The following is a 15909-nucleotide window of genomic DNA, read 5'->3' on the forward strand; positions in this document are numbered from 1 at the left end:
TTCAATGATTCAGTAGTCTAGAGCAGATTTTTAAAAAAATTAATAGTGTAGAGTAACACTAAGATTTTAACTATGGTTGTCCTAGACCAAGAATTGGCCAACGAGGGCTCCTGGACCAAATTCATCCCATGGCCTGTTTTTGTAAGGCCGAGAGCTAAAAATGACTTTTACATTTGTGTAAAAAAGAGAAGGGAGAGAGAAAGAAGAGAAAAAGACACCAAAAGCAAGAATATGCTGCAGAAATCATATGGCCCACAAATTAAAATATTTACTCTGTGGTTGTTGATAGAAAATGGTTGCTGATGCCTGCTCTGGACTAACTAAAACTCAGGTGATTCTACAGAAGAAGAATGGAAACAATAACAATACTACTTAAGCTTCTGAAGCTTAGATACTTTTGGTTGACCGTTGAAACTGAGCAAGTGAGGTTGAGCTATGCTATTAAGGCAAAAGATGCTCCCTCTACTTTCTGGATTTAGAGGGCAGGGAAGAATGGAGAGAATTTAAAGATAAGAAATGACAGTCATGTTTTCTTGCCCTCTTTATCTTCTCAGGTCTGTTGGGAAAGATAAGAAAGCAATTCAGGCATCAATTAGACGCAATAAGGAAACCAACACAGTTTTGGCCAGATTGAATAGTGAATTGCAGCAACAATTAAAGGTATTCTGAATCTTTACTTGGGAAGTTCCATGGACTCAGAACATCTCAGTTAACTGGAACTTAGAAAATGATCCAGCAACTGTTAGCTAGTATGAAACTTCCTGGGTAGCAAGAGAAATGTGTATCTAAAATGTTCTTTACACCTTTGAATCTTTGTATATTAAAAGGAATTTTGTATACTCAAAACTTTCATAATGAAACCCAAGAGAGGAAATGTTGTGACCCTCGGGTACCTCCAAGATCATATACGTGGTTCTCTACACTCTTATTTAATTCTAAGATGATTTGACTATTGTTAGTTTATCCTTTTATCGAAGACTACTCAGATTCTATTAAAGGGAGTTGAACAGGTCTAAAGAAGATGGGGACAATTGAGATTTTGCATGTGAAAAAGGAAAAACAAGCCTTAAGTAGAAATGGTGCTTATGGCCAATGTGTACTCCCATCATTTATACATGAGAAGAATAGGTTTGTTTTTCTTTCTTACTACTATGATTTCTTTGAATCTCTACAAATAAAAATTAGCCAGAATCATTTATGGTTTACCAACATTATTAAGCATTCATATGTTGTAAACCAGTGGCCCTCACATCTTAATGTGTATACAGTTAATCAGGGGTTGCCTTAAAATGCAAATTCTGATTCATATTAGGTATGGAGTGGGACCTGAGAATTCTGCATTTCTCGTAAGCTTCCATATGATGGAATGCTGCTGGACTTTTGGTCCAACTTTGAGTAGCAAGGGTGTAAATGACAAAAATGAGGAGAAAAGAGTCTGTGAAGTGTAAAATGAATGCAGAGTTAGTTTGTTCCCATAACATTCTGTTTGTATCCCTCATCTAGCTTTTATCACACTATCTGGAATTATTATCTGTCTCTGTCACATTTGGTCCTCTGTCCTAATAAAATGAACTCACTGAGAGCAAATCATCATTTTTTCTATTCAGGGTGACCATATATATGTTGTCCAAACCAAAATACTTTTGAGAGAAAAGAGAGAGGGATGTGTTACGTTCAGGCAGGACATCAGAAGTCAGCTGGGGCTTCCTAGATAAATTCATAACCATCTTGTTTCTATCCCCAAAACCTAGCACATGTTAGGATTTGATAAATATATGTGAATGAATGATATTTTTGTATAGCTCTTTGATCAAAGATATTTGTAGTCATTCTATGATCATGAATATGGTCTGTTGTAAAGGAAGAATGTAAAACTAAGGAAAGCTTGCTAGAACCATACCTTGACAATGAAAATTTTGTTGGCACATGTTTTTTTGAAGAACTAAAGCCGCCTATAGAAACGTGTGTAGGAGCTATTTTAAAAATCACCTTTCTCATTATCTTGAACGAACAGAAAATAGGAAGTATGATATGAAATAGCAAGAGGTAGTTCTGGTTAAAACACAATACTATCAGCATGTCCGAGAAAAAAAAAGAAAGGTGAGTTAGGATTCACTGGCTATTGTGAAAAGACTGCTCAAAATCAACAGTGATTAAAAATTCTGATTGCAAAATAAATTTATTCTTTGTGAAACCAAAACTCAAATGAGATTTAGGAGTTGTCATGACCAGATATAATCACCGGGGAAAAGAATCTGTGTTAATTGATTCATCTATTACTGCAGGAGGTAGGCTTTATGCAAAATGCATGCATTAATAGCATCATTTGCAAATATTGGCTTTTCTAATAATTAAACAAGAAACATTTTATTACCCTGATTTATTTAATAAGAAAAAGATTTTAATTAAGATCATATTTTAATACTACCTACACATAAACTACTTTGCTAAGTGAAGTATCCTTTTAAAATATGACTTTCCCTTCGTCGTCTTAACAAATTTAAATTGTGTTCTTGATGCTGAGTTGTTGTTAGATGTGCCTTCATTTTTATATACTTTGAAACATAACTTAACTTTGCATCTTTTTCAGGATGTTCTTGAAGAGAGAATTTCTCTGGAAGTTCAACTGGAACAGCTTCGACCATTCTCTCACCTATAAGCCAATTGCCGTTAACTGTGAACATACCCATTTTTAAGCAGTTTTGGGTTCAAGCCAATTTGGAGACCCAAACGTTCAGCTCACTGCTTAATTCAACATTAAATTTTATGATTCTGTTTTGCCCTCTATGTTCACCTGTATTTAAGTATCTTTTATTTTTTAATTTCAACAATAAAAGGGTCAGGATGACTTTTCCTGGAGGATATATTGTGTTTGTTGGCACAGCCCACCCTTCTTACGCCATAGCATCAGGAATACGTAACAGTGTCCAGTATACTTATGTGGCCAGAACCTCACACTGGTTTGATTTACAGAATGGCCTTCCTATTTATATCTCAAGCACAGACTGAAATATTTGCAAAAGGAGACAAAATTAAATTGTCAATTTGTCTTTTAGGTTTAATATTTTACATTAAAAAATCTATATTTTGTAGAAATCTTTAAAATGAGCTTCCTAGTTAATTTTTGATTTGAAGGGACTGTATTGGATGAGGCATTCTTTAACCATAATCTGCATTCCTCAGGAGTCACGTGGTACTTTCAGGCTCTTCCATGTCAACTTGGGTGTCAGATTTTATAATTTTCCCAGTGAAAATTGAGCAATTTCACCGGTAACCTAAAAATTTTGTGTGTGAAATTTTAACTCAGCAGTCATGTAAACTTAGGAAATGGCTATGAAGTCAGGTCTTAATTGTCCCCTAGAAGCAAAGGGAAAGTGTTGAAACCACAAACAACGTAAGTACTGTCCACATTCAAACACCATTTTTTGCATGATTTATGCACTTAATTCTCAATTAGAGATTTATGCTTATCAGTCACTACAGAGATTATTTTCAAGTAATAATGTTTTAAAACTTCTGAGGGCATTAATTATTCACGGAATAAATGGAAATTCCTTGATATTTCTAGTTTACCTTCAGCTATCTTGTCATTCAATCTTTGGCCATAGAGACTGGTTTTTCCTATTAACAGAGCTTCTGAAGTGTGCCCTATTCAGGATGATAAAATGTCTTAGGATTTGTTTCATATTATATGATATATACATTTTGATAACATGTAAATTTGCATTCACTGCTAATAGCAGATATTCCCTTTAATGGTTTAGCGTGTCTGTGGATCATAGATGTTAAGCTGCATGGATAATACCGTAAGAGAAACAAAGTGTGATTTTACACTAATAAAACAGCACAATATTTTAATTTCTCTACATTTTTTAACAAGAATTTAAATTTTTAAGAATTAGAAGAAATTTATGTTTGTTATTGAAAAAAGAAAATGTTTAAAATAGCCCAGTTCACAATCCTAGACTCTACTAGATATGAAACAAAAAGGAAACTGACAACTGAAAGCTTCCAAGATCAATATCTACTTCAAGTAAAAAATACTACTACTACTGCATACATCAGCAGAAATTTACAAGTGCCTAACAGATTATGGCTTCAGTTTGTTAAATAATTAAATGAAGGTTTTAAAGGTACAGAAAACTACTGAACACGTGTTTTGCTGTTTCTCTTCAAACAGAATTGTCTTAATTTCTTTATTTTTGTTTTTTTTTTAAAGATCTTTTATTTATTTATTTGAGAGAGAGATCACGAGCAGCAGGGAGGGGTAGAGGGAGAAGCGGGCTCCCTGCTCAAAGGAGAAACTGCTTCTCCCTCTCCCCCTGCCTGCCACTGTGCCTACTTGTGCTCTCTATCAAATAAATAAATAAAATCTTTAAAAAAAAAAAAAAGGTGTTTTGCTTGTTTTTTCCCAACAGCCTTCTAATTTAACAGTGTCTAATTTAACTTTTTAAAACTTCTTACTTGGAAGGTCTAAAAATTTTAATTTTGCAACCAAGAAACACTTAAAAATCACAGAAAACTTTTTAGTAACCTTTGTAGTGGTTTATTTTTAATGCTCTCTGGAGAGTACATTCATATTAAGGGCATATGTGACAGGTTTTTGAGTAAATTGCCATTTATATTTCTTATACAATTTTAAAATCAGTAATTATATCATGAAAATTTATAGATATGATAGGTAAGTCAACAAAATATTTCTCTAGACCGATCATTTAAGAAACATTTTTTTATTCTGACGTTTTCATTAGATCATAAAACAAAACTTTAAATACACAATTATCCTTGTTCTGTCAAATTAATCTAAACAATAGTGTCTGTGAAAAATAACTACCAAAAGAAGTGCTTCAAAATTTTGGACTCAACTTGTTTGTACTTTACATTTCTTCACATAGTTATGAACACAGACGATAAAGCTTAAAAGTTAGGAGGGACTTTATGGGTCGTCCTAGTTCATTCTCCCATCATCCATGACAAATCATCATTCTGCTTCCTACGGATCTTCTGGAACAGAAAATACATTGTCTTTGCCAGGGAGAATAAGCGCCCATAATGTTTTCTCACTTCTCCATACTACTTTTGATTGCACTTTGGAGTACTGACAACCATAGGAACTTATCATCCTCAACCTCTGTAGCACAAATCCATTCACGTTTTGGACCATGAAGAATAAATGCATTCTTGATATCTGTAGAAATATTTGAGGTCTACTAATTAATCTTGGCAGGTCACAATCAAAAGAAAAAAAATGTTTTAAAATTCAAGAATTGACCAAGTCATCTTTAGGAACTTCATGAAAACTAAAAAGGGATTCCAATACGAGTCCAGTTTAGAATATAACTTCCTAAAAATACTGAATAATTCAAATATAATCTAAAAAATCTTATCTTTGTGATTGTTTAATTAGCAGCGTTTTTAAAAATTTTTTATTTATTTTAGAGAGAGAGAGAGAGAGTACAAGCAAGGAGAGGGGCAGGCAGAGGGAGAGGGACTGCTCAGCAGGGAGCCTGATGTGGGGCCCGGTCCCAGGACCCTGGGATTGTGACCCGAGCTGAAGGCAGACACTTAACCACCTGAGCCACCCAGGCACCCAAATTAGTTATTTTTAAAGACTGGTAGATGGTAGATGATGTCATGTTCTTTAACTCCTTGTCTCGGCCACTCCTGAAGGACTGGAACCAGTAAAGGTCTGCACTGAGTTGGTGCAGGTAGAGATGCTGAGAGCTAGGCCTGGACCACCTTGTCAGAATTAAGCCAGCAATGTAGCTGAGTGCCAGCTGACTAGCACGTTACATAACGATGTTTTGAGACAGCACAGCTGACTAAGGGGAGACTAAAAGCAGATGTCCTACCCTCTTTAACCATTCCCGGTGATTATAGATTACTAACCCATGTCACCGGAGTTTGTTTTCTAGGTGGAAATATTTATTTTCACCTTTGGTGTTCATTTTTTTCTCAGGCTCAGATTTAAAATGAGGCTAAAACTAAAGGGAAGCAGCCCTTTTTTAAGGGTGAGTTCTTTATCTAAGTCCTTCGTTCCAGCTTTAACCGTTAAGTCCTGCCTTGACGTGCGATGAAGAGTATTGAATGAGAGATATTCCATTCAGATTGTCTGGCCTATCAGAAACTGAGAAAAGAGAAGGATCCTTTTTTTTTTTTTTTAATTTATTTTTTTTTTTTTAAAGATTTTATTTATTTATTTGAGAGAGAGAGAATGAGAGACAGAAAGCAGGAGAGGGAGGAGGGTCAGAGGGAGAAGCAGACTCCCCGCCAAGCAGGGAGCCCGATGCGGGACTCGATCCCGGGACTCCAGGACCATGACCTGAGCCGAAGGCAGTCGCTTAACCAACTGAGCCACCCAGGCGCCCGAGAAGGATCCTTTTAAGCTTGGGAAGTAGCGTGTAGGATAATAACTAAAAATAGGCATGGTAGTTTTAAGTAGGATTTCTTTTTGTAACAGACGAGAGTTCTATTGAGGTTATTAATGAGTGAAATGTCTGTTACTAAACATCCTTTGCAAGTCTGTCAATTACAGAAGAAGTGTCAACTTGAATATGACTTTAAGAAAAGGTACATAGATTTGTAATAATCACTTAATCCTAGTGGAATGGAAACAGCATATAAAAATCTAAAATATAGTAACATCTATAGACAGTATAGCCCTAGTAAAATGGAAAAGTGATAGGTAAAAGTATAAAATTGTAACATTTACAAGCAGTAGTGAGTAGTGGCTCTCCTGTCAGATTGCTTCGAAGAACTCAGGATGATGTGGGTTCATGCCTCCCTTTATGATTTTTGAAATTTGTTTTCCTAATATGTAGGGTGCATGTCTGACAACGCCAGCACTCCTTTCCTTTGCTATTTCCGATAGGTGCAAAGTTTACATTAATGAAATCCTAAAATACTGGAAGAACTATTTGCAAACTTGCAAATGAAAATTCTAGTCCTTTTCCTACTTTATAATAGTTAATGAGCATTATATAATATAGCTTTCTAAAGGTCTTTAACTCTTGGAAGAAAAATAATACATACATTTGGAATCTGGAATATCCTCTACAAGTAACCTATGAAGGGCCACTGATGCAATGAACTGGTAGGTTGATTTTGAAGTCCTCTCAAATGGAGTATGAGATGTGCCCCGACTAGAAACAAGCAGTGCATCGTTGAAGAGGAAAAGACTGAGGTCACGGGTGTGTTCATAGAGCCTGTGTTAAAGTGAAGAAGGGTTACATGGACATACTTTGTTACACAATTCACCATCTTTGCATTGATAAGCCAATAGTTGAGGCCTTTGCCCACTACAGACAGGTTGGAATGGCTCATTGGAGTTCTCAGTAGTTTTTCTCCTGGTGTGAATACTGTATTCCCTTCTGTCTCTCAGACCACTGCTGTGGGTGGGCCTCAAGGTTCCTGGTGGAATGGTTTGAACTTACCCACTGGACAAGCATTCAATGTGGGGATGTGGGGGAAAGAGACACTGAACTTTTCCTCCTTTACAACATGAATTATGCTAGAGCTGTGTTAAACCAAGTGTGTGGTATTTTGTATCTGACGTATTTGGGCAATCTGGGGAAAGTAAGTTTGGTTTGGTTTGGTTTCATCTTCAGTGTAACAGGTTGGGGTAGAGAAAAGCACAAGAACCAATATGGCCCAAGGTATCTTAAGTACAAAGCAGGGAAAAGAAAAGCATTTAACTGAAGGTTAAAGGAACTAGGTAGGAAATTAGAATTTTTCTAATTTTGGTTGGAGGGAGATCAACAGATAATACACTTCATCAGTATGAAAGGTGAGAAGTAGCTCTTCATTTTCACTGAGATTGCTATGATGGTCAACTGAGGCATGTTTATCAGCAGGCAAAATGTCGTGCCCTCAACCTCCATCTATTACCCTCTAGGCTGCTGTGTAGCTGGAGCCGGGTCTCCTGCGTGGTAGGCGCCAATGTACTCTAGTATGGGTTTGCTTGTGTGAGTACTCACCAGGCAGTCAAGCAACATGTTGGGGAGGAGCTAGGGGAGCCCTCCCCGCCCCCCCCCCCCCGCAGTGTCCTCAACCCCCCTCCCCCCACACCAGGAGTGGCTAAGTGAAGCTAGCTCAGTGGGGTTTTTTTTTTTAAAGATTTTATTTATTTATTTGAGAGAGCGAGAATGAGAGAGAGCACATGAGAGGGGGGAGGGTCAGAGGGAGAAGCAGACTCCCTGCCGAGCAGGGAGCCCGATGCGGGACTCGATCCTGGGACTCCAGGATCATGACCTGAGCCAAAGGCAGTCGCTCAACCAACTGAGCCACCCAGGCGCCCGCTAGCTCAGTGTTTTATTGTAGGGTAACCAAACATTTTTTCTCTAGAAGCATCAAGCAACCCTCAGTTACTCTAAGGAAGGGAGTCCATTTACTAGCTTGATGAACAGAGGAAGTCTCATTTTTTATCTTCACTATCTTTGTTTATTTTTTAAATTGTCAATTTAAATCTACATAAACTTTTACATAAATGCTAAAGTGGCATCAATCCATACCACCGCCTTTATTAAGTGTCCTTTTTTGTTTCACTTTTTCTTTTTGCTTGGCTCCCTCCTCCCTGCACTCAGGCCACCCAAGTTACCAAACTAGTACCTGTCTGTCCTTGTTTTCTTACTTGCTCAGGTAATCACACACATATGTACATGTATACACATCTATTTACAGGTAGGTTGCCATTATTTTACAAAAATGGTAACATCCACACTTTTTTCCTGCTTTTCTCGCTTAGCAATGGAAATCACTTCAAGTTAACTGGTACGGCTTTATTTATTTTTTAAGATTCTTTTATTTGAAAGCGAGAACGTGATGGGAGGGGCAGAGAGAGAGAGAGAATCTCCAGCAGACCCTACACTGCGCATGGAGTTTGATGCAGGGCTTGATCCCAGGACCCTGAGATCATGACCTGAGCTGAAATCAAGAGTCAGATGCTTAACCGACTGAGCCACCCAGGTGCTGCTTTAATTTATTCTTTTTTAGTGGCCAAATAATACTTTATGGTGTGTGTAGATCATCATTTATTCAACTCTTCCCATTTTGATGCCCATTGGGTTTGTTTACAGGCTTGGGTCTCTTTCCTCCCTTCTCCCTCTCTCCTTCCTTTAATTAGTTCTTTATGGCCACTATGGGCAATGTTCGAATAAACTGATCTTTATTTATAATCAAATCCCTTACACGTGTTGTTATTTCTATCAGATAGGCTTCTGGGGGGTAGGATTGATTGGTCAAATGTTTTATGTATTTTTATCAAAAACCTCCAGATGACTGTCCTTAAAACCTGCTATAATTACCATTTAGAGTCCACTTTATGTATGATAATGGCTCTGACTTGTACATAGTACAAACTCTAATGTCCCTCTAAATTACCTGGAGATTTTTGTTAAAATGCAAATTTTGATGCAGTAGAACTAGAGTAGCCTGAGGTTTTCTGCATCTCTAATAGCTCCCTGACAATGCTGATGTGCAGACCACATTTTGAGGAGTGAGGCATTTTTTTTTTTTTTTAAAGATTTTATTTATTTATTTGAGAGAGAGAGTGAGAGAGAGAGAAAGAGCACAAGAGGGGGAGCGGGAGAGGGAGAAGCAGACTCCCTGCCGAGCAGGGAGCCCGATGCGGGACGAGGAGTGAGGCATTTAAATCATCTGTTAAACCATGTCATGCTAGGCAAAGGACTGGATCCAGGACTTAAACGTTTTTGAGGAGTACTATATTTCAGGTTCAGCTATTCGGAGCGTGTTAGGCAGGTACCAGCTGTGTTAGGTGTGTGGATAATTAGAAAGGCAGTGGTCACCCAGCCCCTACAGCCACCTTTTCCTTTTTCGTGCATTTCCTTCCCATCTCTATGTGGTTATGATTTAGGCTGGAAGGAGTGGGATGCTTCACCTATACTGACATCTTGCAAGAAACAATATTCTAGATCAAGTTGATAGGGTATTCTGACAAAAATGGTGCATACAGAACTAGGGATGAGAAAGAAAGGCAGCAAGAAGGGAGATATTTCAATCTGTGTGTAATGGTCTATATGTGTAAATGGCGACTCCCGTCCATATTCTTGCCCTTTTTTGGCAATTTTACCACATTACTTATGAGAACAATTATTTCTCCTATCATACCAGTTTAGAAAAATGTTCAAAGCTATAATAAAATATTGCTGTTTCATCTGAATTATCAGAGAATGTGCATACAGGTTTGCTTTAAAGAAGTGGCTTTGAAAGGTAAATAATCATTTTTTTTCTTTTGGAAGGTGTAACACAGAGTAGAGGTAAATCAAAGAATCCCAGTTTTGTGACCCACGCAGAGCAAGCGGGTGGTTGGCCCAGGGAAGGGCAGATTAACTCAAAGTTGAGGCCACTTGTAATCAGAGGACATGAGCAGGGGAAGAGGCTTGAAAGCACACAGAGGTTTTCATTATTTTGATCTGATTATGAGAATGCTATCTAAAATAAATCTAAGTTCTATCTAGAAAAATGGTTTTCAAAAGCCATTTACTAAGTTAAGGCCCTCCAGGGGCTCCTGGGTGATTCAGTCAATTAAACGTCCCACTCTTGATTTTGGCTCATCATGATCTCAGGGTTGTGGTATCCAGCCCTGCGTCAGGCTCAGCGTGGAGTTCGCTTGTCCCTCTCCCTCTGTTCCTCGCACTGCTCACTCTCTCTCTCTCTCTCCCCCTCCCTAAAATGAGTGGATAAAAATCTTTTAAATAAATAAATCCCCTCGAGATCTCCAACAATTTTCATCCAAAGACAAGGAACACCAGAACCTTTTTTTAAAAAATTAATAATTCCTCTACATATGTAAAAGTAAGTAATTTCACCTCTCATATTGACATAATAGAGCAACTGAAGTGGAAACTATGGATCCTAACAGGGTTTCAGAAAGCTACTTCTGCTCATTCAAAAGAACCAACTCCAAGGGTAGAGTTTTTTTTCCCTGAACTTGGTTGGATAGGATTTCTTTTCTTGTTCAGAAATAGGTCAAATGACTCAACAAAATGTAATAGGTCTATTATAGTTTAAATTCCTAACATCATTCTAGAAGTGTTTTATTGTTGTTTATTGTATCAGACTGCCAAAACGATGAAGTACCCAACTTCTATAAATACATAAAACCTTGAAAGGAATTTTACAACGTTAGGCATGAGCAGACAACAGCAAGCCATAGGTTCTCTGAGCTGCCCTGAGCCAAAACTGTAGCTCCTAAACATCCACACTCTGACCTAAGGAGTACAGTGGCTTTCGGAGTTGCCAGGCTAAGAGTCAATTCAGAGCCAGAGTCCAGTATCCCTGGGAGGCTGCCCTGGTAACCAACTGTAGGTCCCTTTGGGTAAGGCAAAAAGAAAGTTTACTGTATGCATTTTTGGCAGTGTAATAGGGTTTTTCCTCAAGAGGACTTGGTCTGAGAAGTGGATGTCTCCCTTTGGTGATTCAAGGCCATGCCACTGTTCACCAGTCCTAGAGGGCTCCACCTTTTGTCGCCTCTGCATCGAGTGAGGAAAGGAGGAACAACAACAAAAGCCTATTTAAAAACCAGCAGGCTGAAAGTCACATCAATGAGAACTGGTGTTTCTGGAAGAACGATATTATAGAAGTTCCAAATTATGTAATATATTATCAAAGCTTAACATATCCCCAAATTCTGTGGGCTATATTAACAGAGGGACAAATACATTCAAATTTCCCAGCTCTAAATGACCCTATGACTTCATCTCTACCCCAGAGGAAATTTTTTCATTTACAGTGCAAATATTGACTTGTTTTTTTCCATGTCACAGCTCTTGTTTATCAGTAATGTGTTTAGTACCTGCTGCTCGGTTGGTAAATTTATTATGAGGAAGTCTCAGTTCATCTTTCCACCTGCTGGTCTAATCAGTAGATAGAGCACTGAGACTTGGTTTTGAATTTCAGACCAGAACTTATTCTGTGGTCTCAGACAACTTACTTAAATCCAGATTCCCACCCATAACATGGTTCCAGACCTACTTGCCTCAGCAAGTGATTGTAATGAGTGTATCAAATGAGAGAATGTAAAGAATATGGTAGGGGCCCCTGGCTGGCTCAGTTGGAAGAGCATGTAACTCTTGACCTCGGGGTTTTGAGTTTGAGCCCCACGGTGGGTGTAGAAATTATTACAATAAATAAATAAGTAAAAAGCATTAATAAAAAATATGGTAAATTATAAAGCCTTATACTCATGTAAGTCAGCATTTTATGTATAAATATAAGCAGAGTTTTCTCTGAGTAGAAATCCCTAATGGAAGTCATAGGAGTGGGATTTCTTGAGTTTTATCTGACTTTCCAAAATGATAGAAAACAAAGTTGCAGACTAAAAATTCTATAATATCTTTTCAAATATGAACCTATCTTGCATTTACTTAATTTTAAATGTTAATGTAAAGTTACATTTACATTTATTGCTTGACAAATCACTGAGATTTTAACATAAATGTACCTCATAATTAGAGTGTAAAATAATTTAGTATTCTCCCATGATCCTCAAATTGTTAAATGTATTCTCTGTTGTCCAAATACTGAAGTCAAGCCTAAATTCTAATAACTGAGCCATCTGGCTTCTGGTTGGACATGTAAAGAGCTTGCAAGTCCTAACTTCCATCCTCACAACAAAAAAGAAGCTGAAAAACTTCAACAGCTCTTCTTTGATCCATCAAAGAATTACGGTCACAAGGTAAACCAGAACCCCAAAAGCTGGAGAGACACACTAAACAGAGAAACACAGCTTACTGGAGGCAGAAACTCCCTGCTGGAACAGTGAACTAGTTTTAAGATATTAAGAACCCCTGGAAGCCTAGCCTTAGGGGAACATTCTCTCCCCACTTGCATGAATTTAAAACTTGCATGTGTTTTACTTCCAGGAGCCCCACCAGGTTCTCACTGTGAAGATCAAAGAAAAATGTCTTCATTCTTCCTGATTTCAGACCAGAAAGTGGGGGGGGAGGTAACTTTTTTTGAAATGTGCCTGAAGAGTTCTCTTTTCCTTACCAAAGGACTTCCCTCAAGAGAAACTATTTTACCAGAATCTAACCAATATGGGGGAGGGGAAATACCTACCTCCAGCCCCTTCCAGGCTTCCTGCCTTTTAGAGGTACAAAAATGAAAGGAAACAAAACAACAAACAAAAATGACTGAAAAAACACTGTGAAAGTCCTAGCTTAGGGCAAAGCTCACTAAAAAACTAAGACCCACCATGAAACTATAGAACTCTTCCCTTCTCCTTCCTTCCCCTTTGATATCACATCAATAAGAATTCCTTATAATGACCAGTGATCACAGCTAAAAAGAACTAGAAGGCTCAAACCCTATTTAAGGGATCTCTAGGGAAACTCAATGACAACAGGGGGGACAAAAAAGAACACCAAAATAAATTGTAGCCTCTGACACCACAGATACAACAAACAGTAAACACAGGCTAACATCTAGCCATATAAACATAAAACCTCACACTGAAGACCCATTTACCTCAGTTCCTTTTACCTAATACATTATGTCTAGCTTTCAACAAAAAATTAAAAGTCATGCTAAGAGGAAAGAGAACAGTTTGATAAAGCAAACATCAGAACCAGACTTATATGGCAGGGATGTTGTTGGAATTATTAGACAAGGAATTTAAAATATTTATAATAAATAAGTCAAGGACTCTAATGAAAAAAGTAGACAACATGCAACAAAAGAACAAATTAGTAATAAAAACAAATGAAAACTCTAAGAAAGAATGAAAAAGAAACGGTAGAAATTAAAAACACTGAAATGGAAATGAATAATGCCTTTGATGTGCTCAATAGCAGACTGGACATAGCCGAGGGAAGAATCAATGAGCCTGAAGATACATCAATAGAAGCTTACCAAATTGAAAAGCAAAGAAAAAAAAATGACTGAAAAAGAAAGGAACAGGTTATCCAAGAAATGTGGGACAATTATAAAATGTGTACATATGTCTAATGGGAGTATCACACGGAGAACAAAGAGAAAGAAACAAAAAAAAAATACTTGAAGTGATAATGGCTGAGAATTTTCTAAAATTATTGACAGATTCCAAACCACAGATCCAGGAAGCTTAGAGAATACCAAGCAGGGTGAATACCAAAAAATCTACACCTAGGGCGTATTACATTCAAACTCCAGAAAATCAAAGATAAACTCTTAAAAGAACCCAAAGAACAAAAACAAAACAAAACCCTACCAAAGAAGAACAAGAATAAGAATTACATTGGATGTCTCCTCAGAAACCAGGCAAGCAAGAAGAGAGTAGAGTAGAATAAGTGTTGAAAGAAAAGAACCCAGCAACCCAGAATTCTGTAGCCAACAAAGTTATCCTTCAAGTGAAAGAGAAATAAAGACTCTCAGACAAACAAAAATTGAGGAAATTCATTGCCAGTAAACCTGCTTAGCAAGAAATGTTAAAAGAAATTCTTTAGAGAAAAGGTAAATTATGTAGGTCAGAAACTCAGACTTACATAAAAGGAGAGTGTTACCTTTATGAATACATGAAGGTAAAATAAATTCTAATAATAAAAAACTGGAATAATCCCTAGCATGTCTCCTACCACACCAGCGTGTTTAGAATTGCTGGTTTGATAAGTAGTTTCCTTCCATCACTGCAGTTCATTTCTGTTGCTATTGAACAAAAACAAGAAAACAAAGAAAACAAAAAACACTGTGATCGTGAGAAAAGTAACACAATTACATGATTTGATTTTCATTTAGAACCACTCTAGGCAAGAATAGAGGTGAAAGCTTTGGATTTCTTCCAATCACGCCCCTGACCTACACCTTTGGGAAACATTCATTGAAATATTCATTGAAATAAGAGGCAAATCAATTTTTATTTCTTTTATTGGAGTTGGAAGAATTAAAGGAGTTGATTTCTCTCCATTTGGTTACTATTTGTTGAGTTGTCATCTTTGCCATTAATACTGAGAACACAGTTCTGCAAATAATTTTCCAACATAGGTATCAGCAAATTATGGCCCCACCACTTGTTTTGTAAATAAAGTTTTACTGTAACTCAGCCATGCTCCCTCATTTATGCACTGTATTGTTTATGCAGATTGTATCATTCATGTGTTGTATCATTATGTTGCTGTTTTTATGCTATAATGATGAATTTAGTAGTTGCCACAAAAATCATCTGGCCAACAAGACCTAGGATATTTACGATCTGACCCTTTCCAGAAAAAAGTTTGCCCATCCTTATTCTAAAAGAGGAAAGGGGATGCTAGCTTATGGAAATTGGCACCCTCCCATCTTTTGGTCTTAACACTACTGTGAGCACTGTGCAAAACAGATATGGTAAGACCTCAATATAATGATGGTCTCTTGGTGAAACCTTTTTAATACTAACCTCAATAACTATCAAGATAATTAACTGGTCTTCTCTTTTGTTATAGGTGAGCAAATCACTAACGTGATACCCACAACACTTGCATTTCCTTTCAGTAGGAAAGTGACCAACCTCAGAATTCCTGCTACTCTGCAGTTTGCGGTTCTGGCAGAGATAATGTATTTTCTCCCATTCTATCCAGTAGCTGCCTGGAATGTGAGTATGGTAATAAAGCACCTTATAGTACTGCAGGGGAATGTATGTTTAAGTTTTCGGTCCAATACAAATATTTGTTGCAGACTTGTGTCAAACACTGTACCGGATCCCAGGTACAAGATGAGCAAGACATAGTCACAGCCATAGGATAGTTAAGTGTTTACCTTAAAGAGAAACTTACTGCCTCATCACAGCAGTGAAGTTGGGCTACATCTTGGACCCTAATCAGATATCTGTTTTCTTCTGATAGAGTCTATGAAACCAAAAACAAAATTAGAAACATTCATAAATTTGTAGAAAATAAAAAGTCCACTACTGCAGAACTGTTTTATACCCCAGAAGCTGTG

At 37.3% G+C, this 15909-nt stretch overlaps 2 protein-coding genes across 6 annotated transcripts in view; one reads left to right on the forward strand and one right to left on the reverse strand.

Annotated features, from left to right (window-relative positions):
- REPS1 (RALBP1 associated Eps domain containing 1) overlaps window positions 1-3148 on the forward strand; it is an 86985-nt gene extending 83837 nt beyond the window's left edge. For all 5 annotated transcript variants that reach the window (XM_021693074.1, XM_021693075.1, XM_021693076.1 and 2 more), the window contains 2 exons: window positions 555-660; window positions 2591-3148. In XM_021693074.1, coding sequence (XP_021548749.1) covers window positions 555-660; window positions 2591-2659 — 175 coding nt within the window. In that variant the 3' untranslated portion in view covers window positions 2660-3148. The remainder of the gene's footprint in view (window positions 1-554; window positions 661-2590) is intronic.
- A 1912-nt stretch (window positions 3149-5060) lies between these two features.
- Window positions 5061-15909, reverse strand: part of ECT2L (epithelial cell transforming 2 like) — a 63907-nt gene continuing 53058 nt past the window's right edge. Inside the window, exons 18-20 of the mRNA XM_021693523.2 lie at window positions 15727-15815; window positions 7033-7205; window positions 5061-5188 (exon numbers count right to left, since the gene is read on the reverse strand). Of these exons, the coding sequence (XP_021549198.1) occupies window positions 5061-5188; window positions 7033-7205; window positions 15727-15815 (390 nt within the window). The remainder of the gene's footprint in view (window positions 5189-7032; window positions 7206-15726; window positions 15816-15909) is intronic.

This window comes from Neomonachus schauinslandi, chromosome 8 (genome assembly GCF_002201575.2).
Source record: "Neomonachus schauinslandi chromosome 8, ASM220157v2, whole genome shotgun sequence".
In the NCBI taxonomy this organism is placed as follows: Eukaryota; Metazoa; Chordata; class Mammalia; order Carnivora; family Phocidae; genus Neomonachus; species Neomonachus schauinslandi.